Source organism: Lagopus leucura, unplaced genomic scaffold (genome assembly GCF_019238085.1).
Source record: "Lagopus leucura isolate 7727_CA_CO unplaced genomic scaffold, USGS_WTPT01 Super-Scaffold_100159, whole genome shotgun sequence".
NCBI lineage: Eukaryota > Metazoa > Chordata > Aves > Galliformes > Phasianidae > Lagopus > Lagopus leucura.
Genome location: NW_024962335.1, coordinates 22883697 through 22910454, shown reverse-complemented (window position 1 = coordinate 22910454; position 26758 = coordinate 22883697). Strand labels below are relative to the sequence as shown.

General features: G+C 43.2%; 1 protein-coding gene across 2 annotated transcripts in view; it reads right to left on the bottom strand.

Annotated features, from left to right (window-relative positions):
- ADIPOR2 (adiponectin receptor 2) overlaps window positions 1–25958 on the bottom strand; it is a 42665-nt gene extending 16707 nt beyond the window's left edge. Inside the window, exons 1-2 of one of the 2 annotated variants that reach the window (XM_042889808.1) lie at window positions 25898–25958; window positions 6180–6415 (exon numbers count right to left, since the gene is read on the bottom strand). In XM_042889808.1, coding sequence (XP_042745742.1) covers window positions 6180–6347 — 168 coding nt within the window. In that variant the 5' untranslated portion in view covers window positions 6348–6415; window positions 25898–25958. Of the gene's footprint in view, window positions 1–6179; window positions 6416–25849 lie in introns of both variants that reach the window. The other variant, XM_042889810.1, reaches the window with a different exon arrangement.
- Window positions 25959–26758: the final 800 nt, after the last annotated feature.

The window sequence follows — 26758 nt, the reverse complement described above, 5'->3', positions numbered from 1 at the left end:
ATACAGCACATGGAAACAGTTTTACACAACTCGTTATGGGTGACCGCTTGCTGGCACTCATTAAAAACAAGCGCTAACACTTAACACTTGTTTAGCAAACAGTTCTAGGACAAAAATCATGTTGGCTTCAAGCACGCTCTTATTAGAACGAGCTCCCTCATTAAACATCTTCAGATGAACAGGGCTCATTAAACCTAGGCGTAATACCAACTACTGATTTTCTGTCAGTGCTCTGTACAATGGACTGAGGACATCAGCGTCCACGCATTTTTACCATTGCGCTTCCAAGAAAAGCCAGCAAAAAAACCTCATGTGCCATTTTCTGCTCCTTCACTACTATCAACCCAGGCAGCAGAAAAAGAGAGGAAAAAAAAAAATCCCAGTGGGCTTATGGAAAAGAGCGTTCAGGAAAAAGAACTGCTGGAATCACATTGCTGTACTTATCAGAAGAGCAGAGTCAAGCAATTTAAAGCAGTTGGCAGAAATGCAGGCTAACTCATCAGTACAACACTATTTTCTCCATATTGCTCTGAAGGGCTGCTGCATCCCTCATTACTGTCTAAGTCAGCCAGATAAGATCTCCGTGAGAATTAAGGCAAAAGCTGTGGAATATAACCTTTGTCCAGGAAAACAGATGTACCAGTAAGCTACAAACAAATCCGCTCCCTCACCTCATTGCAACACCCAAAGCAGCAAGCAACAGCCACAAACCCAGCAGACAGGCAGCAAGCCTAGCAGAGCACCAGTGCTTCCCCTCACATCGTGCTAAGGCTCTCCAGACTGAAAGGAGACAGTTTGATAATTCATATGGAAGCTTTCTGGGAGAAGAGGCAGCCACACAGACACGGCAGTTCCCCACGTTACCATCCTTCATGGCAGAAGACTGTCTACTCATGGTTGACTAGGTTAACAGTATTTTTTTCCCCCCTGCAGACATTCATGCCCTAAAAGCCTGTCAACATCCAGGCACATTAGTAACTGTCAGTGAAGGATGCATCAGCCAAATTCCAACCAGTGGAGCCTGGAAACCATCTCCAGAGATGCATCAGATGTCTTCAGCTTGATGCTTGAACTGGAAAACTTGCAGATACTCTGCTCTGTATATCCAAGAGTGTTTTGCTGCACGACAGAGGGCATTTTGCAGGACCAATACTAGATTCAAGCACTTGCTTCACTGACTGGCATCTGAGAAAGATAGGCATTACTTCCAGTGCTTAGAACAGCAACTGAAGGAGAAATTCAGATGCTAAGATCTTTGACCTGAAGTAAAACACCAAGTTGTCTGCTTTCAAAGAAGTAACATGCTTTCCCAAGAGCTGAAAAAAAGATGGAGAGATGCAAAAGGTCAAACAAGTCTATAGAAGGACAGATTTTGAACATAACATGCTTTAAAATAAACATGTTTTGGTGGCCTCTTGAATTCTATTATGCCAAGCTTCTCCCATACGCTCAGATGACAATCTCTAACAACAAAACCAGGAGTACAATGCAGAAGGCAAGAAAACGCAGAAGCAGTTGCCAACTTCTTAATAATAAGTCCAAGTACCAATGGGAAAATGCTGGATGGAAATTAAAGCTAAATGAAATCAAGCAGATCAAGAAACTTGCAAAGAAAAAAAGAAGTTCAGAATATAAGAATATCACTTCTAGAAAGATTACTGTTAAAACCCCAATGCACACGGTTGGCCTGCAAGACTTCCTGAGACTTTTCCACTCAGAATCCATCATAAAGACAAATTAAAGCTTTCCATGAATTTACACTCAAACTGCTGTTGCTACTGAAACTATTTTTGTGGTCTACTTTTGTAGACAACTCATAGTCACTTCTTGAACTGCAGAGGCTCTGAGCAAGTTCCAGAGCTCAAGTTAAACGCCTCAAGTTATTTCCTCACGTTCCAATTACTCTCAAGACTTTTCTTTTATACTTGGAAACTGTGTTATCCCCTTCTGTCTCTCTCCTTCACATCACTTTGGTATTTATACCTTGGAAAGTCTCTTGCAGCTACATGCAGGTACCATTAAATTTGCCAGAGGTGCGTGAGTTCCATGAAGGAAGTGAGTTCCACTTGAAGTCAAAACACGCGCTCCCTGAGAAGCAATCCCAACAAGTATTTGCCCAGGCTTCTTCTGCCCACTTAGATGACTTGAGAGACATGTGGAACTCCTCCCAGACCCTTACTACCGGTTACCAAACATTCAGAGCAATATGTCCCCACTTCACAGATGCATCTCAGCACCACCCAGTGCAACCACGCAAAGCTCAACTGTATGAAAGGAAGCATCAGCCAGGAATGTAAAAGCCTCACGGCTAGAAGGCAGAGAAGATGGTTTGCCTGTTCACCTCCTATCACTGAGGGATTAAAGCTGAAAAAGGAGAAAGTCAAGCACAGGTTTTTAGGGCTGCGTAAAGATCTCATTCATCAGGTTACAAAAGTCACTCTCGTCTGACTGCATGGGCTTAAGAAAGCCACAATAAGAAGGATTTCTTTAGGAGCAATCACTGCTGGAATTATGCAGGCAGTTGAGACTATCAACATATATGCACTCCAGGAAAGAACAGAATTACGGGATCAAAGACAAAGAGGTTCAACATGTAACAGATATTAATTTTATGTGATGCACACCTTCTTCTAACTATCACTATGTAACTGGCACATGATAGCACTGGCAGAGGGATACAGCTGTTTTACTATTATTTTAGGAAAGCATGGTGAAGTATTCTGAATAATACCCAAACCAACCTTGTTTCTTTGGAAAGGCAACTAAAATAATTGTTAAGGCAAATAACTAGTACCCCTTCTGGGCTCAGACAGTTCCCTCCTATGTAGGAAGTGAACACGCAAACAGGCAGAGGTAAGGGATTCTTGTAGAGAGCTTGAGGCAGATTTATTATAAATAACAAAGCTGCAGTGAGATAACTAGGCTAATAAGATCAACAGTTAGCACGCAGGCAGAAGAAGAACAATGTAGTTTCGTAACAGGACAGAAATATAAGTCAAGTCTTACACCCAGTAAATTTTAGGGAAATAGTGTAACTGTTAGAATACGCCTGCCTGGTAAAACATCAGTCATAACAGATCAATTTAAAAGCATAGGAAAATACAGTGGATGTTCTTAGGCACGTACACCTTCCCTATACAGCTCTCATCCACTCTTTACCAGCATAGGGTTTACTAGATTTTTGCAACTACACTGAAGCAGAAAGTATTTGGCCAATAAAATACTAATATTGTGGGCATCACTTTTATAAAGTTTGTTTAGCTTGCGTGCCTGGGCATTATTGCCATCTACAGAAGAGCAGTAACCTTTTTACACTGTTATCTAAACAAAACCAAAAGAAAATCATCCATTTGAACATACTAGTAAGTCACATCTATAGGGAGCATCACATAGCCAGCAGAGCAAAAAACTAAATTCTAGTTTGCATGTCAGTGCATCCAAATAACAGCTGTACTGAGGCTTATACACAACATAGGAAGACATACAGCATGGTCTTTTTCAGATTATTGAGACCACTGCAGTCACCACATAAAGACCATTCAGTAAGCTAACGCTGCAGTGTTCCACAGCAGAGTGCTGACGCTCCATCTGAAACATCACACATTCAATCTTTTAAGAAGGAAAAAAACCCCTCAGATTTCTTGTTTTTAAAACCGTGGTATCACAGAATAGAAATAAAACTTTGGGCTGAAGGAAGAAAAGATGAGAATATATGAGGCCACATTTTGCAAAGAAAGCGTTGCAGTCCCAGAAGAAAAAGCCTGGTCTAAGTGGCAAAAAAAGAAAACAAAACCAACAACGTTCTATGGCAGCATTTTAAGAGACTGAAAAGAAGGTAGGCAACAAACAAAAACACTTAAATACTCATAGTAAACCACAATTCAAGCAGCATATACTTTTGTCATATGAGCAAAAGCATGCTAAGAATGCCAGAAAAAGGTAGAGAGTAAATCAGAGTTTTGGGTTGTTTTTTTTTTTTAAATTTGAAAGAAAACTGGTTGAATATATACTCATCAAAATACTCTATACATGCTTCGTATTTCACTAAGCAAAAGTACAGAATGAATTACAAACCATAATCAGTTCTGGGCTTTTACTTTTCTCTGCTCCATCTTCAAGTAACTCACATTATTCAATCAGAAAGTCGAGACAAGAATGAAAACAACCTTACAGAACTTGACACCAAACAGAGTCAGATAAATTATATCTGTTCCAAATAACTGTTAGTGTAATTCTTACTGTTTTTCCTACCCTAAGTAAATTCAGCCATTGGCTAACACACGTAGAAAATTTTATACATATTTTATGACATAATACAAAGAAGATGACTGCATTTACTCACTTTTATCGTGATTCTGAGAACAGCTTGCAGAAGTTATTGCACCATATAATCATTGGCATGGCTTCTCAATCATCAGTATTCTGAGCAATTTTAATTACAAGGACATCTTAAGCTAACTGCAATAAGTGCTCATAGTAACAAAGTTAAGACAGACTAATACAAGCTACCACGTCATCCAAATTATTATTGTGGTCCACACACAACCAAAACCTGTGGCAAATGCAATTACAGCAATAGCTCATCCCCCCTCCATTAAGGGCTATGTTGTGTAGTATCAGCATGTTTTTGCTACTGTCTAAAAAAATGTAAAGCTGCCATAACTAAACTGATACAGTACACTCATAAAATCATTATGAATTTAATAGTGAGCCTAAGATGAATGCTCCTTCTACTTAACTGTCCTGATATTCAGCTGCATATATCCTGAGAGAAGCACTAATTACAGTTCTGAAACTCTCTAACCAGAAGGTACTTTTGCCCAGTGCTTGGACACTACCTTTGTACAACACTTAATTAAGCTGTGGAATACCTTTCTACAGGATGCTGCTAAATTCTACGAAGACTCACATGCCAAAAATTAAAAAATGTTGCCACTATCTCAGGAAATGTGCAAACTACCAACTGCTAAAAGCTAGCATAGTAACACAGTTCCCCATCCCTGTATTCTTCCTTACAAGTCTACTATTGGCGACAGCATATTGACTACTGCAGAGTTTCGGTCTAACCTAGACAGCTGTTCTTCCAGTAAGAATGTTTGCAAGCACTCTTCTGTCCTAATATCCAAGAGGATAGCAATTAGCCAAGGTTCAGATTATATAAAGCTAGAGTAAATGTTTCTTCTCCTTTTATTTGTAACTGCCAGTGGCAGAACAAATCTTTCTACCTCAGCAACATCTCAGCAGGGAACAAACTATTTCAAGCCCTATTCTTTCAGGTAGGAATAGAAAAACAAAGCTGCTAAACTTACACTTACCACAGAATCATAAAATGTCTTGTGTTAGAAGGGGCCTTGAAGATCACCTCCTAGCTTCAACACCCCTGCTATGGGCAGGGCTGCCACCCAGCAGCTCAGGCTGCCCAGAGCTCCATCCAACCTGGCTCTGAGCACCTCCAGGGATTGGGCACCCCAGCTTCTCTGGGCAGCTGTGCCAGGGCTTCACCATCTTCTGAGCAAAGAGTTTTCTCCTAGTATCTAACCTAAATCTCCCCCTCTTTTAGTTTTAAACTGCTCCTCCTTGTCCTGTCACTAATGCTCAGCCTTAACTAGTGGAAGACGTATGAGAAGAAGATGAGGTCCCTTGGTTTGTTCAGCCCAGAGAAAAGGAGACAGAGAAGAGGCCTCATTACAGCCTATAGCTTCCTCAGTAGAGGAGTGGAGGGGCAGAAGCTGATCTCCAGCCTCTATCTAGTGACACCAACAGACTGGCATGGATCTGTGTCAGGGGAGGGCCAGGCTGGATATGAGGAAAAGGCTCTTCAGGCAGTGGAACAGGCTCCCAGGGCATTAGACGTGGCACTGAGCTCACTGGAGTTCAAAAAGCATCTGGACAATGCTCTCAGTCACATGATCTGATTTTTGGGTGGTCCCGTGTGGAAACAGGAGTTGGATTCAGTGATCCTTATGAGTTCCTTCCAAGATGGGATATTCTATGATTCCATGAAGCCCTCATACATTCAGCTGAGTATTTCTGGTATCTTCCTAGTTTTATTACAATTATTTAACACGCATAACATGGTCACAGAATCTCAGTTCGTAGGTCTGGAACTTATTTCAACCAGTGAATGAAGCATTCACATAAAAAGTAATTTATCTCAGCCACTCTAACAGATAACTTACATTTTCCTGATCAGAAGACAGAAGTGGCTCCACTAAAAGAAGCCTCTGCTCAGAGCTGTCCTCTTCAAAAGCTGTCTGTGCTGTTGCAGAGTCAGACATGTGTCCTTTTCTGAGCCGCAGACCTGGCTCTGGAGAACCAGCATTATCGAGTTCCGTTAGTTCATTCATGAGATGCTGGGAACCTTCTCAAATATTCTGCTTCCTCTTGATCTGGTTTGGCTGATTACGCGTTGGCTCTGAAAGACAGGATTTGTATAACTACACTGAAGTTAAAATGAACAGCATAAGAATTGGCTGGAAGAAGAATATGCCTAAAAGCTGCTAGACAGCTATGATGATTGCTTTTACACGTGTCCAAATTTCCACATAATCATCTCTATATAGTTTTACACTGCTGAACAATGAATTCTTATCTTCTGACCACTAATGCTTGTATTCTAACACAAGTTAAGCACGTCTGTGAAAAACAACAGAAAATGCTTCCCAGAAATTCACGGTACATTTACAGAAGCACAGCTGTGCTCCGACAAATCTTTTTTATTTGTACGAAGTAGAAATGCTGGGCTGTTGATATTAGTCATAATTAAAGTACCTGTCACACACATTCTAAAGCTATCAGCTTTGCGGGTACGAGACTCATTTCAAATTGCCTGGGCTCCACTAACACTAGAACATTAAGCACTGATACAGCTGCATGGATGGCAACAAGCACACAGAGCATCAGCTAGCTCTAGGCAAAGTGAAAGTGGGGTAGTAGTACACACAGCAATCATGTTGTTACCATCACTTAACTTAGCATGTTCACAATTATTGCTAGCAACGGGTTCGTACCATACCTTACAAAAGGAGTTAGACTAAACAGCTTTATGCCATTCATTCCATCCCAACAACTGAAAATTGATAATTACCATAGATAATTACCATAAGCCAGGCTATCCACACAGAAAAGTAACTGCATTTTACACTTTCAACAATGCAAAGAGGATGCGGGGCAAATTTAACTCAAGATGCCAAAGATTAATTAAATGTCCAAGTGCTACCTGATGATAGCTTGTTAATGAGCTTTTTATCCAAGAGTACTATTGGTTACCTATTTATCTTGTACACCAGTACCCAGTAGTCACTGGGACAGTAAGCTGATACCCATCTGGCACCATTTGTCTCAGGAGGCACAAAATCAGGGCGTTTTGAGCTCCAAGTGCCACGAACCAGAAGAACGAATTAGTGCTCAACTGACACTGCAGAGTCACTCTGAATGAGAACCCACTGGTCTCATACCAATAATCGCTTGGGCTGATTCTGTTCCTGGAGCATTTAAGTACTTAGATGTGACTAACGTTAACATTAAGATAACCCATCTAACAAGTCTTAACTTGCCAGAGTGCATAATTAGACTGGAATTTTAGAACCCAATAAAAGATGCTTAACTTTGTCATAATGTAAGAGGGCAAATTAAAAATGTAAGATGAGGGTTTGATATTGGTGGTCTTGCAATAAAATATCACTTCTAAAAGGCCAACAAATAAAATAACCCCTACAACTAAGGGATTAATCTCATTTAAATATGATCACTGCAAGATAATTCTCAGCTCTGTCAAATGTGCTGTAGTTAATTTTGCTGTAGCACTTTGTAACGTTATCTCCCCTCTGCTGCCCAGCAGTCTCCAGGGAAAAGAGCTGCTAAGGAGCAGGTACCAGACTGAGGAGCCTGCGCACAGCTCGGCTGTCAGAGCTCAGCATGGCACGCTGCCTTCATCACAGGAAAGTACAATTACAGCACAACAGCAGAGCAGATGGCATGCACACCTTTCTGTTAGCCTGCCACTACAGGATCAGCAACCTCCATCAGAAAGGTAACACCTCAAATGGCCACATCTGTCTACCAAGTAAACAGCCAGTTTTACTTGTTTTTGTTTTGTTTTGTTTTTTTCCTTCCACCAGCTTTAAGCAATAGGACTGCTACCATGTGCTGTATTGCCTGCTATGTTGCCCAAGAGCATGTCCTTACATCACCCTGCACCTCCGTGACACTGCGGGAGCAGCTCAAAGACAGAGGCACAGTACTGGCACAACAGGCTTGGCCACATTTGGCCAATGCATTTGTGAAAGGTTCTGCTAATATGAAAAGATGTAAGAACGCCAAGAGACTTCTGAAATCAGGCCTTGAAGATTTACTTAGCCAGCACTCTCTGCCAAGCAATCACTGGGGTTTAAAATAAAAGATGCACTTCACCTCCTGCCAGTCAGATTTGCATTCAGCAGCAGAGGTGAGCTTCAGAGCATCATAAAAATAGAATTCATTGTTTCTTGAAATTACAGCAGAACTGCTCAATGGACTGAGATGTCTCCGTGTTGTCCTTCAAGCAGTACTATTTCAGTGCTGAATATGCCCACTCTCCCAGGGTATATAGGGCAAAGCCTAAGTGTGGCCAGTACCATCTAGCCAAAAGATGGCAGCTAAAACACTCAAAGAAGGCCTGTCATTCCATTCTGTCCCTAAGAGGAAGAAGCTCATGAAAACAAACATCAGAAAGCTATAGACACTTGGGTTTTTGGAAGAGGTCATTTTGCTTTTGAAATTACAAATCTTAAATTTAACACCTTAATTTTTTTTTGCAGCATGCAACAACCTAGAGCACTCATTAAGATTAGTTTCTATTTAAAAAGGAAGTTGCCATATACAACTAGAACCACTTAATAACTGCACATACAACAAGCATAATATCCACACCTAGATCCATTAGTTCCTGCTGTGTTTCAGATCAGCTGAGAAGAGAATCTACAGAATTTGGTGTATTTATTTTAATGTACAAAAATTTAAAAGGCTGTGTCAGTTTTTAGAAAGGACGTAAGACTTTAATATTATCTTAAGTTCTAGAAGCAAAACCAGCACTCCGTCAATCTGTTGACTCAACATGCAGCTGCCACCACAAGCTGCAGTGGCCCAAGCGCTCCTCTCTCCCAACTGCTCACTCCACCCCAGTTCAGAAGAGGTCAGCCTCACAGCAAAGGGCAGTCAGCACCACTTTATGGCTGGAGACAAACTTATCTTTCTGAGAACAAATTCAGAAGGCAGAACTATTGCAGCACATCACAGAAATTGTGCAACAGCAGCGGAGTCAACATCCACAGTTACTGAGCATATGTAGGACACCAAACACCCCCCAGGTGTCATCCTCTAGATGACAAGGCAAGAGTAGTTACACAAGCCTAAGCACCACAGGATGATGATGCTGTCCTTTGTAAGATCTTCCTGGATATTCTCAAGAGAAAAGACTGCAAGAGCTTAGTAACCTTCTCCAGTAAGTCATACAGACCTTCTAAGCTTTCACAACTTGCTCCCCACAAGGACTGGCTTTCCACCTTGTGTGAACAATGTAGCAAAGCATGCACTCTAAAAGTAATGCCTGCAGACAAATGTCAGAGATTTGTAACTCCCTCATTTGTGATAGAACAGACCCCAGACAGTCACATTACTTCCCACCATCAAGGCAAAGCAATCTCCCCAGCACTCAGCCCTCTCCAGCACGTCCCTCTTATAAGCAGCTCAACAATCCTGTAAGACCCATTTCATTCTGTTCACAATTGGTATTTGAAAGAAGAATGAAAGTGTCACCTCTCTCCACTCCTCTCATTTATCAACAGCCTGATAGAAACATTCTGGCTGTTTTGCCAGTGGACGGGGCCAGCACAAAGGCCACAGACATCAAGTTAAAGAAGTGAGTTTCTCTTAAGTTTAAAGCAATGAGGTAATAACTGAAATGATACAGCAAGAATAATACAGACCAAAGCAACGTACCTAACTGTTACTACATGAGAATAGTGATTGTAATTAAGAAAGATACATCACCAACTGCCCGAACACTTGACCGTCATCCGGATCAGCAGTCAGTGGGGAGCCCGGGCTGCAGCAAGGATTTGGAGAGCCTTTCCCAGCTACTGGGAGGCCCTACACAGTGTGTCCATGCATAGGTGAGGTTTCCTTTGCTACAAGAGGGTCCAGCTTTTAATATTGTTGAATAAATAAGTTTGTGACAATTACACAGAAATATTTAGTTTCATTCTCCCTTTGGATTCCACCTCAAGCCTGGCCAGGGCTCAAGGAAGAACCAAGGAAGTGTGTCCTACCAGGTCTTGACACTATGCTTCTAAACAAAGAAAGGTTAATACACAACGCTTTATTTAAGCTATATCTCTTGCTGATAAGATGCGCTGTTAAGATACATATTTTGCTAATGACCATACATATTTCACTAATGATCAGATACCGATGATATATAATGCTGGGTTGTGAGATTCATCTAGACACCAACTTTGGTTCAATGCCCATGGTTCAGGCCTTAGTGCTCCATCTGTTTAGAAAAACTGTGGCATCCACTCTGTATTTTCCTTGCTCATCCTGCTCAAACTATCCCTCAGACTAGTATGAACAATATTTAATGAGCAACAGAGGACTAACTTTAATATTAGTCCATTATCCCCAACAGAGCTTAGTTATCAAAAGAACAAAAGGTCATGAAAATTTCAGGCTAACATCATTGACCTCTGGAGGTCCCTTCCAACCCCTACAATTCTGTGATTCTGTGATTTCTCACAACATTCCTTAATGTATAAAGAAGGGCTTCACTGCATGAAAAGCCTCCTTAGAGATATATATTTCATCCTGCAAACTTCTGCTAGAGAGGTCCTGCATAAGCAGCCCCTCCCCAAAGACACAGTAACAACAGCACTATTCAGTAATATCATATAACAAATTATATCAGGTGTTGCTAGCATCACCCTTTTGCCCAAATCAGACATCATGTTCCCTTGTTCCCTAGAGCCAGTACAAGTCCTCAATCGAGTTTATCAACTGTGAGACGCTGGCAGGTTGTTTTGGATTGGGCTTTTTTGGTTAATTTGTTCTGGAGTTCTTTTTGTGGTGGTGGGATGATGATTCTCCTAGTGCCTGTGCAGTATCCTGCTCTGCTTACTGGGGAAACAAAACCAGCACAAGTGCCCATGCAGACAAGAAGCGGGAACATATACACTGGGCAAGGGGGAGAGGAAGAGGAAGTCATGTGAAATGCTGCATCACATGAACTAGACTGCTGTTGAGCTTCACCTGTAGATGTGGCCCTGCTACTTATTAACTGGGTGACTTACTAACTAGATGGAGTACCTGCTGATTGGCTGCATTTTGCTGCACATAGAGCAGTGCAGAAGAGATACGCACTCCATACATTTCAAACCTCCAAGCTGAAAGATCACAGCTGGAAAGATAACAAAACAATAATATCAAAAGATCTAAAAGCATAGCCTGAAATAAGTGATTCTCACCCCCTCTTCAAAAAAGAAAATCAGCCTTTTGGTGACAGAGCCATGCCTTTTTCAATTAAGGAGTTAAGGTCTTGCAGTCTACCAAATACTCTGCTGAACTACACGCTCTAAAATAACAAACAAGGGTGCCTACAAACAGAGGAAGGAAGAACATCATAGAAAACCTTGTTTTCTTAATGTACCCTGAAGGAAACTTATGAATTAGGCTATAAAAATTCTTTTGGGTGGGGGGGCATCGTTAAAAAAGGAGGAACAACGAGGAAGCAATGCAGCACTGCTCCTCTTCAATACAATTTCCCTAGACAAAGAGACACCTACCAAACAAAGATTAGGCTCCCGCCGAGGGTCAGCGGCCAAAAAGCTGTCTTTGTAACTTGTAAACTGTCACCGGACACTTCAGCCTAAGCTATTTCACAGCAGGCTGCAGAGACAAACAATCAGGCACAATCTGATGCGTTTGGATCCAAAGAAAGGGAAAGAGCCAAGATCCTGCCTACATTAACTGAATGCATCCATTTCACAGGATCCCGTTACATTGTTATAACATTTGTCCAATTTGTACTGCGAACTGGAGCCCGGTTTTGTAACTGGGTGAAGGCGTTGTGTCACAGGTTGGCCCACCCCCAGCGCCCCACGTCCGGCTCTTACAGACTGGATGGCTGCTGTAAATTAGTTTTACTCTTCAATAAACCCAAGCCAAGAGAATTATCACCGAAGACATAAAATGAGGAACAGAAGTTCAAGTTCTTTTCACACCGCATTCCACAAAAAAACCACAGCCCAGACCTGGGAAGCTTTGGTTCATTTTTCATTCAACGGCTCGTTTTCTCCAAGTGCAAGATGTCCCATTTTCGTGCCCTTCTTTGATTTTATTTCTATGGCATCTTACTAACTCGCACCAACTTGCTTCACAGTTGCCCACAAAAAAAGAAAAACTAAAAGATGCAGTTGGTTTTTGTTAGTAACACTTTGGATCGCAGATTGTTTGAAGGTGAGAGACTGAAGTCAGACATCACTTTTCATCTTAACCAAGATTTCTAGAATACAGCCTTTGAACTTCTGCCTCAAAGACACCCGATCTGCAGAAGAGATGTCAGGAAACTATGAAAACAAAGTCTTTGGAGCAGGCACCAAAATCCATTGCTACACTAGGAAGCTGAGCTTACATTTCACTTTTTCCCTCTACAGAGAATCTCTGCATGAGAATGTAAATGGCACCAGATCAACAGCAGCTGCGATCCAGAGAGCAAACATTCCTCTGTGCTGGCAGGTATGAATGCTCTCCTTCCAAGTGTGGGATTCCATCTCTAGAAACTGAAGTGAGATCCTTTACAGCACAGACAAACACTCTAATGCCTGGAGCAACGGTACCAAACCAACTACTTCTGCCTTGTTGTTAAAAGCAAAGAGGAATACACACGCTTTAGGCTGCTAAATTCAAGCAGGACGCATTTAGAACAGTTGTTTCAGTGGTTCCCGAGGCTTGCCTGAACGGCTGGTTTAGGAGATGTTGCAACAACGTAGATGGAAGGGCTGGCTGCTCTCAAATGCAGGGAGCTCCACTGCTGCCCATCCAACCCCAGCACCAGCCATTTGTCACAGGAACGGACAGGATTTGTCCATCCCAGTGCTGCCTGGAGAAGACAACCATTTTCTATCAAACTGGCAAGTTGGACTGGTTCAGTACACCACCAGATAAGCAGGAGGGGCAACACAACAGAGGGATGGACCACACAAGCAGGAGGGGCAACACAACAGAGGGATGGACCACACACTTAAGACTTTAAACCCTTCTGTGTTTTACAGGCAGTATTTTCCTTACTTCTTACATATTGACAGCTCTCCGTTGACCAAATCACTGAGTTGTCACCTACACACCTGTGATCTTTCCTGTGACCTACTAACCAGCTGCAGACCACAACTGGCCTAGCAAACCGTACACTTCACCAAGCCTCCTGATTTGAATGCATTTTTTGCTGATACTCTCTTAATCATAAAGACCCCAAGAAATAAATTTTGAAAAAGATCTGCATCTAAATTGTATTAGTACGAAATGTATTTAGTCAAATGGGTGACGTTCTAGACAAGACCAGGTAAAGTTACTTTTATGATGCGTGCCTTAATAGCCTTCATGCAAAAGGCAGAGAATGCAGCCTGTTTTCTGAAAAGGTTATCACAGCTGAGAGTTAAGAATAAGCCTAAGCAAACCTTTAGTACCTGCTGACACCTAGCACCACTCTTCCAGAGAAACAGCACTATCTGAAAAGAAACACAGGACATCTCCAGTTTTGAAACAAGACCAAGGACACTGATACAATCCAAAATGACTGCCCTATAACAAAGGAGAGAGAGAAAAATACACCCCTCCCCTCCCAATCTACTTACGATACTCAGACTACTGCTAGAACACTAAGAACCCAAACTGATATCTGTATGCATGTAAACCCTTAGAGATGTAGCCTAAACTCAAAACAAATCTACAGTCTCTAGCTAGACCAAGGCACTCCCACAAGAAGTCATCTTGCTGCAGTTTAACATCCTGGCATAAAAATTTTTGCTAGTGTAATTGCATTCCCTGCAGAAGTTTTTTGCTAATCTAGTTGTGGTCTACAGCCTAATCAGCACAGCTACATTGGTATAAACATTAAGTCTGAAATGGCTTAAAACCATAAACATGCTCCATGCTAATTTTCAGGTAACCAGGAAGCATTTGGGGAGCAGATACGTTAGATGTGTTGCAAAGCAACAGAATTTATGCTGGCAGGGGGATGAGTAGCAGTGCAGCCCTGTAATGTAGCATGGCCACTGCTTGTACTGGCCCTAAGGGACTGAGGTTAGGCTTGTTCTGCAAACTCTTCCCAACCTGCCCCGAGCTCCAGACAGGTCAGGAAATTGACTCTGGCTTATTTATTTTACTTTTCTTCATCTTTGTGTAACAATAATAATAATAATAATAATAAAATAAAATAAAAATCACAGTTTTAAACAGATAGCAGCAACGAGTAGTTTTTCTCTGTGGAAAGTTACTTACAAGGATGTAGAGAAACCACAGGACTGGTGTGACAGCAGTGGCTTTGAGTACATACAAGAACACAGTGCAGAGGAGTTCAGGCACAGGACAGAGATGGGGCACTCGGGCCTCCAGAGACCCTGTAGCCGTAAGCTATCCACTAGGGGTCTGGTAAGGAAACCAGACAGACCTGGGGCCAAACAAAAGTGGCTTCAGGAGCAATAAAGAAATGGAAACTGACATATAGAAAGGGCACCACAGACAGTAAATCTAGATACAACCAGGAGCTGAAGATCAAAGAAGAAAGAAAAAGGTGGAAAAGCTAGCAAATATACAGAAATATATCCCTAAGTGGATCTTAGAGGTAGGAAGAAGAATCAGGTAACATCACTATCATACTCCTCCCAACAAGGACTCCAGAAGGTGACAGCACATTGGTATCCTCCCCAGCAGCACGAAGCTGCTGATGTAAAGAGTCAAAGCAGCAGCGGAACGGGTGAGTGGCACTGAAAGGGCCAGAAATCAGAGTGTAAGAGCATTTTAATCGCATTTCATAGTTGTTTTTTTCCTCTAGGTAAGTATTCCAACTGCATTCTAAAGAGCTCCTTCTTTTTCTTTAAGGCCTAAATCTGGACTAATGAATCTTGAGCTAGCCAGCTCAGATTTTTATTCAACTAATAACATATCATTGGCTTCACTTACACACACGTTATTTTCCACACACAAACACACTGAGTACTTCCTCTTCGCCCATAAACACGAATGTACCAGTGTGGGCGGAGGCCTCAATTTCTTCCCCCATTTTGCAATTCCGAAAGCATTATTAGTCTTTAAAGCACTACAGGAAAATTACAATAGAATAATAAAGCCTGAAACAGCCCCAGGTAAAGCAACCAAATAGGCCACCTGAACTTGTAACACTCTTCCCCTAGAGAGAAATCCTTGTTAGAGGGTGACCCAGTCAAAGTTGTTTTGCAGCAAAGTGCCTTCCATGTATTTACATACATTCCTATGACAGCATCTAAACACAAAAAGCAGTCAGCTAAGCAGTCACTGCCTATTTTCAGAAAGAAATTCAGGCATCACAGAAGACATCTGATTTCTTTAAGAAACCCTACGAATAGGGTTGAGGAAAGGAAGGAAGCGTGGCCAAGTCGATAAGCATCCACACTCTTAGGAGTAAGAAGGGTAGGAATTTGGGTTGATTTCCTGGCCACGGGCCCAGACAGGAGGAACGCAAGCAGAGAGCAAGAACTGGGTCAAACTACTGAATAGTTATTTGTCCTAGTTTTTAAAATACTCACTGAAGGTACTCTTATCCTAGCCCAACTGCATCTGCAAGGGATGTTAATACATGCAGAACTATTCAGATAAACTGTTTAGAAGAGAGGAAAAAATGTCTTTTCTGACACAACACCTAAAAAAACAAATCACATTCCAGAACAAGCTTGTTATCATTCCATAACAGAAATAAGTCATTCAGCATGATTTTGACGCAGAGACTAACTACTGCATCCACAGTAGTGACTGAAAGGCAAAGCAGCTCTTCAGATTCATCTGCCACGTACAGTCAGCCAAAGTCACCATCAGTACTGACAGAATGCAGGCCAAGCTTCCTAGCAGGGACTCAGCACTGCACAGAGACACCAAAGGCTCATCTGTATGCCTGGCTCATCTGACCAGCTGAAAGGCTCATCTGGACGTACGTGGAAATCCAGCCACGAATTCTATATGGGGCGTTAGGTGTAAAGAGAACGTAAATACTGCCAGATATGCTACTGTGAAAGGTACAAAACATTCTTACAGTATTGATGGCATTGATAGTAATGGCATGGATGCATTCAGGGAAAGAAACATACAGTGACAGAGGTGTAAATCCCCAAAAAATAATTGGTAAACCATGCGTGAATTTATTAACATTAAGAGAGAAGTAAAATCATGGATGACAGCTGACCTACCCAGAGATACACAGTCATGCTCTGACCTACGAAGAGAATCAACTGTAGCTAAGGAAACAACACTATGAAATGACACAAGCTTTGCCATGTATGAAATACAAAACCTGAAATCTACTTTTATTGTGTGCTAGGCAATCAACAGTTATTCAAACCTTTTAGATCACCTTTTGTACATTCAGTAAATGATTTGCTCATGAGTTTGCATTTGGTAGAGGATGTGCTTTACGTTAGTGAAGATCTATTTTAAACCAATGTCGACCACTCAAAATCCCAGTAAGATTTCAGCACAGCACAAGTTTTCTCAATCTTCACATCTACAACAACAAAACACCACCCAAAACAATGACAACAAAAAAGCAAAGACACTCAACATTTTCTGTTAGCCAAGGAAAGGTCACAGTTAGCAGATAGCAACCTCAAACGCAGAAGGAAGCTGTATCTGATGCAGCAGATAGCCAACCTTACAAATTCTTGCTCGGAATCAGGATTCATAGGGAACAAGGGATAAATCCATGAAGGGGTGCTTCAGAACCAGAAATAACCACTAGCTCTAAAAGTCCCTAAACAGCAGTGCTCCCCAAAGGCACCCAAGGAGCCAGCAGGCACTGCCCTAATGACAAGCTGAAATGACTCACCTCCTTCCAGAGACTCAAAACACTCCATTTGCCTCAATTTTGATTATTCAATGCAGATTAGACAGCCAGTTAACCGATTAGGATTTCCAGCTTGTTCAATGAATAGTATGCAGGCTGTCACACAACGCTTTGATGCCACAGATTTCTACTGACTCTCAAACTGAGCAGTGGTTTAAGGCAGAAGAAAAATAAGAAATGAAACACCTCAACTGCCCACCAAATGTCGTTGCAATTTTCCTTCTGAAGTGGAGAAGAGTGACTATAGTTCAGTCACATCAACTTTATACTTACACCTCAGTTATAGACTCCAATTTAGAAGCCATGCTTGCCATCTCATTTCAGAAAACATGAATTTCTTGTAAGCCTCAGCCCTGAGAAACACAGCTTAGAACAACAAAGCAAAAAGCTCTTGAACCTTCTTTGCGGAGTAACGCACAGCAGTTAATCACTAAAATACACACCCCCCCAAAAAAAAACAAGACTAACAGCCAGTATTCCTAGCCTCCATCTGTGCTGTCTGACAAACAGCTGCTACCGGATCAATTTCTCACCTCACCTTTGTCAGTGGTTCTTGGGCTTCACATTCAAGTTTAGGAAGTCACTGTCCAACATTCCAATAAGGAGGATGTTAAAGCAACATAATGGCTTTTTATCCACTTAAAAGCAGATAATAAGTTCAGGCAGAAAGGAAGAGATGCTTAGTTTGTATTACAGAGCAGCTATCAAGCATTTACAGTTGTTAAGAAAATGCACACGTTCCATTTAACTTAGAATCCCTCGATTCCTCCCCGAAGAAAACAGCTTCGACTTGAATGAAATTGTGGCTAGCTGTCTCTGAGTAAATATAAAGGTGCATCAGCAAAAGACCAGAAGAAGTGAGAATTTTTTCACCATCTCAGCTTGAGCACTCCCCATAAAATGCTCAGCGCAACCCCAGATATCCCATTTTAGTCAAACTCCCAGTTAAACAAGTACTTGTTAAGACTGATTTATTACTGTCAAATACATTAACCTGCATGTTAATCTGCCTTCAGTCACAAAGACAGTCAGAGAGGAGTTTTATCAAACTACATACAATGCTACTTTTGGTTCACCCAGCAGTTCCGAATTGGAGCTTCAGAGTGATCATCTATGACAAATATTGCAGCATGAAAACAGCAAGGAATGCTGAAGACTTTTCCTGTGATTCACTGCCATTTTCTCTGCACTGTTTGATGGCATGTTGTTAGACCCTTAAAACCACTAAATGAAGTCTTGTGTTTATCTTAAGATCTTGTGTCACTGGAGTTGTAAAACACACAGCACTCAAAAGCCAGTTCCAAGCTGACACTCATTGCGCCCCAGTGGCGGGGAGAACGTTTCTGACTTCATACAGCCCACTTCACCCATACTTCACATAGTACACAAAGCACAAAAGTGAGCTCAAACATTATGCTTACTGCAGTATGTCCAGTAAGTGCTCTGTATATTCCCATACAAAACTGAACACCCAATAGTTGTTTAAAGCTTCACAAAAAGCAGGATTGGTTCTCATACAGACCACTTGCTTACTACTGCAGTCAACTCTCCAGACTACTTACCAGGCAACCTAAGACTGCCAGCACAATCCAACCAGAAACTCAAAGGCAAAGGGAGGCTGAGGACAAGCAGCCTTAGCACACAGCTTGCATGTCAGCGACCGGATGGTCTGACACAACATGCCCATGCAGCTCTATCATTACCTGTCACATCCCCTGAAGAGGCAGTCTCAAATGCAAGCAGCAGTAATGCATATCTCCTGCACCTTTCCTTTTTATGTCTGCCTAGTAATTAACTTTAAGTGCCAGTAATTCCCAATTACTCCATCATTAGCATGACTAAATGCCATCCTATGGTAGGAATTACGCAGCTACGCTTTGGTCAACCCCAACCACCACCATCACCTGTGACTTTGAATGTTCTAACAAATAATGTGCTTACAAGCTGTTCATTTATAACAAAGACATAACTTAAATTACCATCTAATTCTGGAGTCCCCTTGGCTTTAAATGAGAAAGTGTTCAGAATATCCTGTGACCTCAGAACAGTGCTTGTAAGGAGGGAGTACAGAGTTTTAAAGCAGCTCCAATCCCCACATAAGACAAAGCCTCTCTGAAAGCATTTTAGTCCCACCTGAATCTTACTGCTGTACTGCTAAAGGTACAGGAATGTGGAACTGTACCTCTTCAAGGATGACCACAGCCTGCACAAAACACTCATGTGAGTCTTGCAGGCACATGAGCCCTCAGGCACTTACATAATAATGAACTATTGAAAGGGAGCCAAGACATTAGTTTTCAGAGGAAAACAGTCATGGGTTCTGTGATCACGCTTTGTTTCTCACAATGACTTTACTGTGATGTGTAACAAGGGGCTGCTTTGAACCGCTTAACTGGTACAGAAAAAGTCAGCTGGAGAGGGCTTGCATTGAAAAACGAGAAACTAATGTCCTCCTGCAAGCATCTTGTGCCACTTGTCCTATAGCATTTTAAGACTGCGGCTCAAAATCCAAAGCGACCACAGTTGCTTACCGTGACACAGAGCTGTACAGTTACATCAGCCCTGACCTTATCTTTTTCTTGGTTTTTTTTTTTTTTTTTTTTTTTTAATATTTGTTTTTCAGTATTGCCCCAGTCTCACGTATGATCTCCTCTTCCTTACGCTGACCGCACACTGGAGTCCTTCCAAATCAGTTGACACAACTGGCATTTTCAACAGCATCACGCGCTAGCTGGATATGTTGGACAGAAACCTTCTGCAACTGCTGTGGAACTTGCTCAGCCTCTCTTGCTCTCCATCAAGAATGAGTTTAACCTGAAATTGAGTTTGCCTTAATGCAGGGAAACAAAAAATACCCTACCTGTACATCTCACACTAAGGAAGCGAGTCCAAGTTTGAGGAGAGTTTTTACAGCTACTGAAGCTAAAAACCAACAGACAACTCGATTTTGACAAGATGGCCCCGCTTACTGAATCAACCATTAACTTCCAGGTTCCAAAAATTGAAGGTTTAATTATTGATCTTCCTTGTTTACAGTCCTGGTTGATATAAGAATGCCAAGAAAGCCATGAAAAACTACATTCTTCCTGGAGGGTGACCTGCAAAGCGAACCAAGCAAACAAACTACCCACCTCTTTCTGCCTTTCGCAGGAGTGAAATGAGCAATTCATAACCCTCAAGTAGTCAGAGAGATTTAGCATTCCTCTTCCATACCAAAAATATATTTGGAAATTGCCCCTTAGATACCTTACAAATCAAGTCTAAGCTACCTAGCAACTTCCTCTGCTGCATTAGTGTAGCTGCGAAAAAAAAAGAAAAGATTCTTAGAACACATTCTTTATTAAACTATTTTAATAACACTGCAGAATGAGTAAGGTTGCCAATTATTAAAAAGGTCACAGCAGGAAGTCAAAGAATATTTGCACTTAAGCACAGACATTAAGGTTATCAGGACACAAGTGTTTTACAGCATTCTCCTCTTAGCTCAGACCACACGGGTCATGAAGCCACTAAGTAAAGCTTTGGGTGACTTCATGTTTTTCTCAATTCTCAGCACATCCACCTCAAAAAATAATCCTTTTTGTTCTCTGCTGAAAGTACTGCAGGCAGAAAGCCAGTGGTTGGCACTCTGTCACATAGCTACTTTAACAATAATTATTAATAGGCCCTTCTTTATATCTCTGGTCACATTCCATTAAGAAAAAACTGCATGGGAGATTAAAACTAAGAACAGGAGAATATTGCTGTTATCAACCTTGCAATGCTATAATGCTGTTCTACAAAAAGGAGGCATAAACAATTAAACTAAAGCAAATAAAGCCACCACCTGCAAAGCATGTGGTTTGTTGCATGCAAAAGACGCTTATCACGAGTCATAAAGTCAGGCAGCATCAACTTACCATCACAGCACTAGAACCTGACTATGCAGTGCATGCCCACAAATTCCACCAACTTAAGGACAGCAAGGCTTAAAGCATCCACCAGTTCACTCCAGACAAAAGCAACCCTAAATCACACAGAGGAGCCCACCAGAAAACACAGTGGGGGGAATTCTTCATCACAAAAGCATGCCCAAACTGTCAGCTGGGAGAAGCTGAAGTACATATTCAGCAGTGCTTAAGGTCAGGTCCAAGAAGCTATCCACTCTCCCGTTCCAAAGGCTAAAATAACTTTCCCTGAAGAAGGTAAATGCTTGCCAATACTCTCAAGACTGATAACTGGTCTTGGCTATTCTTTGCACTGCATGGGTCTTTCAAACAGCTCCCACTGCATACTGGGAGACAGATCTAAGAGTTTCTAGTGCAGGCAGGAATTTTATCCTTCAGATTAAGTCTTCTTGAAGCCAGAGGTGTCATTTGCTCTCAGAAGACAACTTCTACTGCCTGTGTAGAGTTATTCCATTTTCATCACAAGTTCTCCATTTCACAGAGACTCAGGAGCCACGCACAGACATGCTGGCTTGGTGCCCTTATTACACCAGCAGGCCCCAGGACACGTCACCCACCGAGTGATTTGTACAAGAAATCAGACTGCAGAACTACATGAAGAAAAAGTTTCATACCTCAAGAAGGTCTGTGGCACGTTCTCCCCTAAGAGCAGACTGTTTACTCAAATATTCATAAACATCCCATTTCCTAAATCACACAATAACATTTTGAGGAGATAAGTCTAGTCAAGCAGCAAGCTCATGCACAAGTAAGGAGCTAAACAGCAGCCTTACCAGAATGCTGTCATTACAACAGAGAGAAGGCCACAAAGGACTCTCACCAGCAAAACCACCCAAGAGGACTGCTTAGCATACCCAGTGATCCCCCCAGCTAAACCTATGCCATATAAGCTGTCATCCTCTAGACCTAAACAGGGCAGCACAACTGACCTTGGCTTTAAACAGGGTACAGCAGTTCTCTGCAATCCTCTGATCAAGTGGGACCAAAAAGATTGAGGAAAATTATGTTTATTTTGGTTGAGATGGAAGGAAATGAGGTGAAAAGGTGTGAAAAACAGCTTTCATGTACCTATAAATCAATGGGAGCACACCTTTAAATAAGCAGATGACCAGAACTGCATTTAAAAAAAAAAAAATAACAGTTCACACTGCTTTACAATTCAGAGAGAGTGGTGAGGTGCTGGAACCAGGCTGCCCTGAGAGGCTATGGACGCCCCATCCCTGGGCATCCCTGGTTCAAAACCAGGTTGGATGGGCCCTGGGCAGCCTGATCTAGTATTAAATGGGGAGATTGGTGGCCCTGCCTGTGGCAGGGGGTTTGGAACTACACTACTAACTCGATGATCCTCTAGGTCCCTTCCAATCCAAGCCATTCTATGATTCCATGAATTCATGTTACCTTGTCTGTGTGCTATCTTGTAGCACCATAACATCTGTAGCTACTGAAAGCAGAATTTTCAGCACAGAAGATCCCCAAAGAAGTTTGTAATGCAGTGTTCTACTCATTTTAAGTACTTCAGAACAGACCTCCAATCTATCCTACCAGTAAACCGTCTGCTCTCATTTGCTGTTCTCCAAAGGCGTCTCGGAGCCAAGGACTACAGCACTGCCTATTCCAACACTGCCTTCCCGTAAATAGCGCCTATTTTCTGTTCTCACAAGAGCATAATTAGCCCTGTTCAGAGCAACAGCAGCTGGCACACCCCAGCAGCAGACTCCATTGCACTTTCACAGCTGCTGAAAACTAGCTGAACCACACTGTCAGTTTTGCTGTCAGCCCAACTGCAACAGCAATAGTAAAAGCTGTGGCACATCCCTTCCGGAGAGGCCAGCTGCTTACTGCCACCCCAACTGCCATGTTGTGACATGCTGAGTAGCTGTTGCATTCAGAATGACTGTCATCGTGCCCTGAAAGTAAGCCTTGATGTTTGTCTTCAAACTGGACTAAGACAAATATTTTATTTTTGCATCACACCATTGATAAGAACTTTCCAGAGAACGTATGTACTCACCGAGCAGCTCAGGTTTACAGTTACCTAATGATAAAAGCCTGAGTCTTACTGAGTTGTGGCCAGATGGAAGGCAAGAGGTCGTTCTCCTCAAAGCTCTGCTGCAACAGGAGCTATGTGGAAATAACTTCTGCTTCTTAGTAATTTACATCCTGATCCGTAACATTTAACTTCAAAAATAAAGCATTCTGGGGGTTGGAACGTACTCACATAAACAAGCTAAAGTTAAACATGTTTTCAGAAACCTTTTCTCTGAAGAAGCAAAACCAGTGCCAAGTTTGTTGGCACTGGTTTTACATATTCTTATAAATATTCTTATTTTTTAAGAAAGGATGTCTTGGTTGAACTTGCCTTGACAAGCCTGTTACTTCAAAAAAGCAAAGAGAGACGGTCACTACACAGGGTACAACCATCTGAAATAGAACATCTTGCAGGAAGAACTTAGAGCTTTATTAGAGGATGGTACAACTCAGAGCAGCAGCCTTCCCCTTAAACACTGTCCCAAGTACATTTCTGCCATCACTACCAAAATCTTGTGCAAGAACATCTTTTCAAATCTACCCACACTGTCTGCCAGAAAATTCATTGAATGACTCAGACAGACTTTCAGATCATAAATACTCTGATTTGCTATTTCCATTTCAGAACTACTTCTATTTAAGCACTTGAATCACTGATGGCATAACAACAAAACAATCCAACAACTGCCTGAAGTTTCCTTATCAAGATTTTCCTCATGTACAGACACTAATGAAAGCAAGCCTTGTTTCTCCAGCACAGCATCTTGAACAATACAGTTACACAACCAGAAACCTGCAAAACTCACACTTTAACAGCCTAGCATTGAGAATCTTTATACAGAAAAGCTTGACACCGCTCCTTGAATACTAACAGAAAACAAAAGATACTAACAGAGATCCAAGCATCACAATCACTGGCATTACACGCCCTGCCAATTCCTGCTAATCTTCCTTCATGACAAATCAACACAAACTCTCACCTCGAGCAAATGTAGGCTTTCCAAAGCCCAGCCTTTCCACCCTATATCCAGGAGTGGGGGCTCAGGTCTGAGTCTCACCCATAGCTGCCCCAAACACAGCTCCTGGGCAAACTCACAAGAGGGCCACCAGTTCAGCAGCACTGATACTATTCCAGCAACGTGTCACAGACTGAAGTGGTGGAGCAGAGTCCTGTGTCTGGCTCAGCTGAAGGTCTGATGCAGTTTATGCTCTAACACCCATCCCATTTTACAGCATGATTTTGATAAACCAGACAAAGTTGGGTTGCAGCTTTTAGCTCTGCCACTGCCCATTCTGATTCAGCACTAGCAACTCTTCCTCAGGGTTGCCACGATGAAGCTGCCAACAGCCTTACCAAGAGGTTTATTTAAAAATATTTAGCAATCAGCTCAGAGCAGGGAGTCATTGCTATGTTTTAAGCAGCTAACTTTACACGTCCAAAACAGCAGCGAGCTTCCTGCAAACTGCCCACTAACACACACAGCATTTACACAGGATGAAGTGTCACAGGACAGCTGAAAATGGCACATTATACGTTCTCTCCATGAAGAGCAACAGCATAAAATAGTTGTAACCGGAACTGCCTGGTACCCCTACAGGAAGGGAGAAACCTAAAACACGATCACTTCCCCTTCTGCATAGGGGAAAACAAGTCAGAACTAAAGATAGAAAGAGAGAGCAGGCAGTGTTTTATGACTGGCTGCACCCATAGCTCCATGACACACATTGGTCTGTCAGGCATTTTTGAAACAGCCTCGTTAAGCAGGAGCTCCAAAAGGACTGTGTAGAGGACTCTGCGGTGATTCTGGGACAGATCCATGAAGAGCACAGTCAAAGTATAACCTGGAATTCAGTGCTCCCAGACACCGACTGCAGCCAGGCACTGAACACAGAGCTTAAGTTACACTCTGGGATCTTGCCAGCTCGTGTGCAGCACAGTCTGCCCAGAGGACACAGTCGACGTTAAGGTCCATGTTAAGGAATACACAGAGTTTGCAATAGGACAGCTCAAGCACTAGAAGAATTCAGCATGGGACTAAGACTCAGAAGGATCTTTAACTAAGGAATGACATCTACAGCTTTTCCACTGTGACAGTTGCTTGTTTACACGTCTATGTACACAGTGACAAAGCCCTAGCACCAAAGAAGTTCCAATTTCACTTTAAGGGTTCTCTCACACATACGCTAACCCACAATAGCCACTAAACCAACTGACTTATTAGGTTAAAGCAGATCAAAAAAACCCCACAGGCTGCTTGAGGAGCTCCCTAGGAGCAGCAGCTGTCACCAGGCTTTGGCTTCCAGCTGATTACCATCTTTCTTATCATCCCCAACGCACAGGAGACGGGAGCCTGATTACCCCTCAGAGGAAAACAACTCGTAAAAAAGTTAATGAAATCAACTCTCACTCGGGAATACGAGGATGGCGGCCGCGCTGCCGCCCAATTCCTGTGTTCCCTATTGCTGAGAGCCGCGGTGTTTATATCGATACACACACACACCGTGCGGGCAGGGCTCCCACGCACCGCGCTATGTTTTTCCCCGCTCCTCCCGAGGACCCCAGGGCCCGCAGCCACCCCCCCGCCCCGACCAGCAACAAGTGCCCTAAGCCGGGCGCAGGACGCGTTCTCCCACTCCCGACCCAGCGACTGCCCCGGGCCTACTCCCTCAGCCCCTCCGAGCGCCGCAACGTAGCGCCCCGACCGCCGACCCGGCGCCCCCCGCCGCAGGCCCGCTCACCCACCCCGCTCCCTACCCGGCCCCGCGGCGGGACGCTCCGAAGCTCCGCGGCTCTGCCGCTCACCTGGCAACGCGCGCCCTGGCAACGGCCAGCGCCCGCCCTGGCGCCCCGCGAGGTGCCGCCGCCGCCCCGCGCCGCCCCCCTCCTGCCGCAATCGCTACCGCCTCCCGGTCCTAGCGCGTCATCATCGCACGAGGACGCCCCCGCCAATCAGCGCCTCCCTCCCGCACCTGCGCGCCGCGCACCGGAAGGAAAGGCGGCCCGCTCGCCCCGATGCTTCTTGGGTGATGCAGGCGGCCCCTATGGGGGAAGGGAGGGGTGAGAGCACCCCCCCGCCGCCGGGAGCCAGCTCTGATTGGCGGTGACGTTTCGGCGGGCTTTTGTTCTCTGCCTGCGCTGTTACCATGGCACAGGCGGTTGGTGGCGGTTGGGGCTGATGGCACTCAGGAAGGGCTGTGCCTGGCGGCGTGTCCTGCCTGCCCGCCCGCCCTCAGCCGCGGGCAGAGGGAGTCGTCCCTGTGGCACTGCTTCCTACGGGTTTTGCGCGGGCAGTAATGTCGCCCTTGGCCCCTTTATAGAAGCAAAATCATCCCTGTCAATCCGTGTTTGAAACACTGGCCCCGGATACCTACCAACATAAGATAAATATTCCCCAAAACCTTGTTTACAAAAACACGAATCCCTATTGTCTCCATTAAAATACGTCCCGTCTCACACATTCATTAGCATCTTCAGGGTTTCGAAGGGAGAAGCGTCATTGCCACCCACCAAAACGGCCCTACTGCCCTTGTTTACAGTTTCATCAATCAAAATGCATTCTGACAGCACAGCAGAGAAGAGCAGCTGCAGTGCCCCGCTCCCGGCTCCACCCTGCTTGGCAGATGAAGCATTTCCTGCCCTGTGTTTCAGTATTTCATCTGTAAA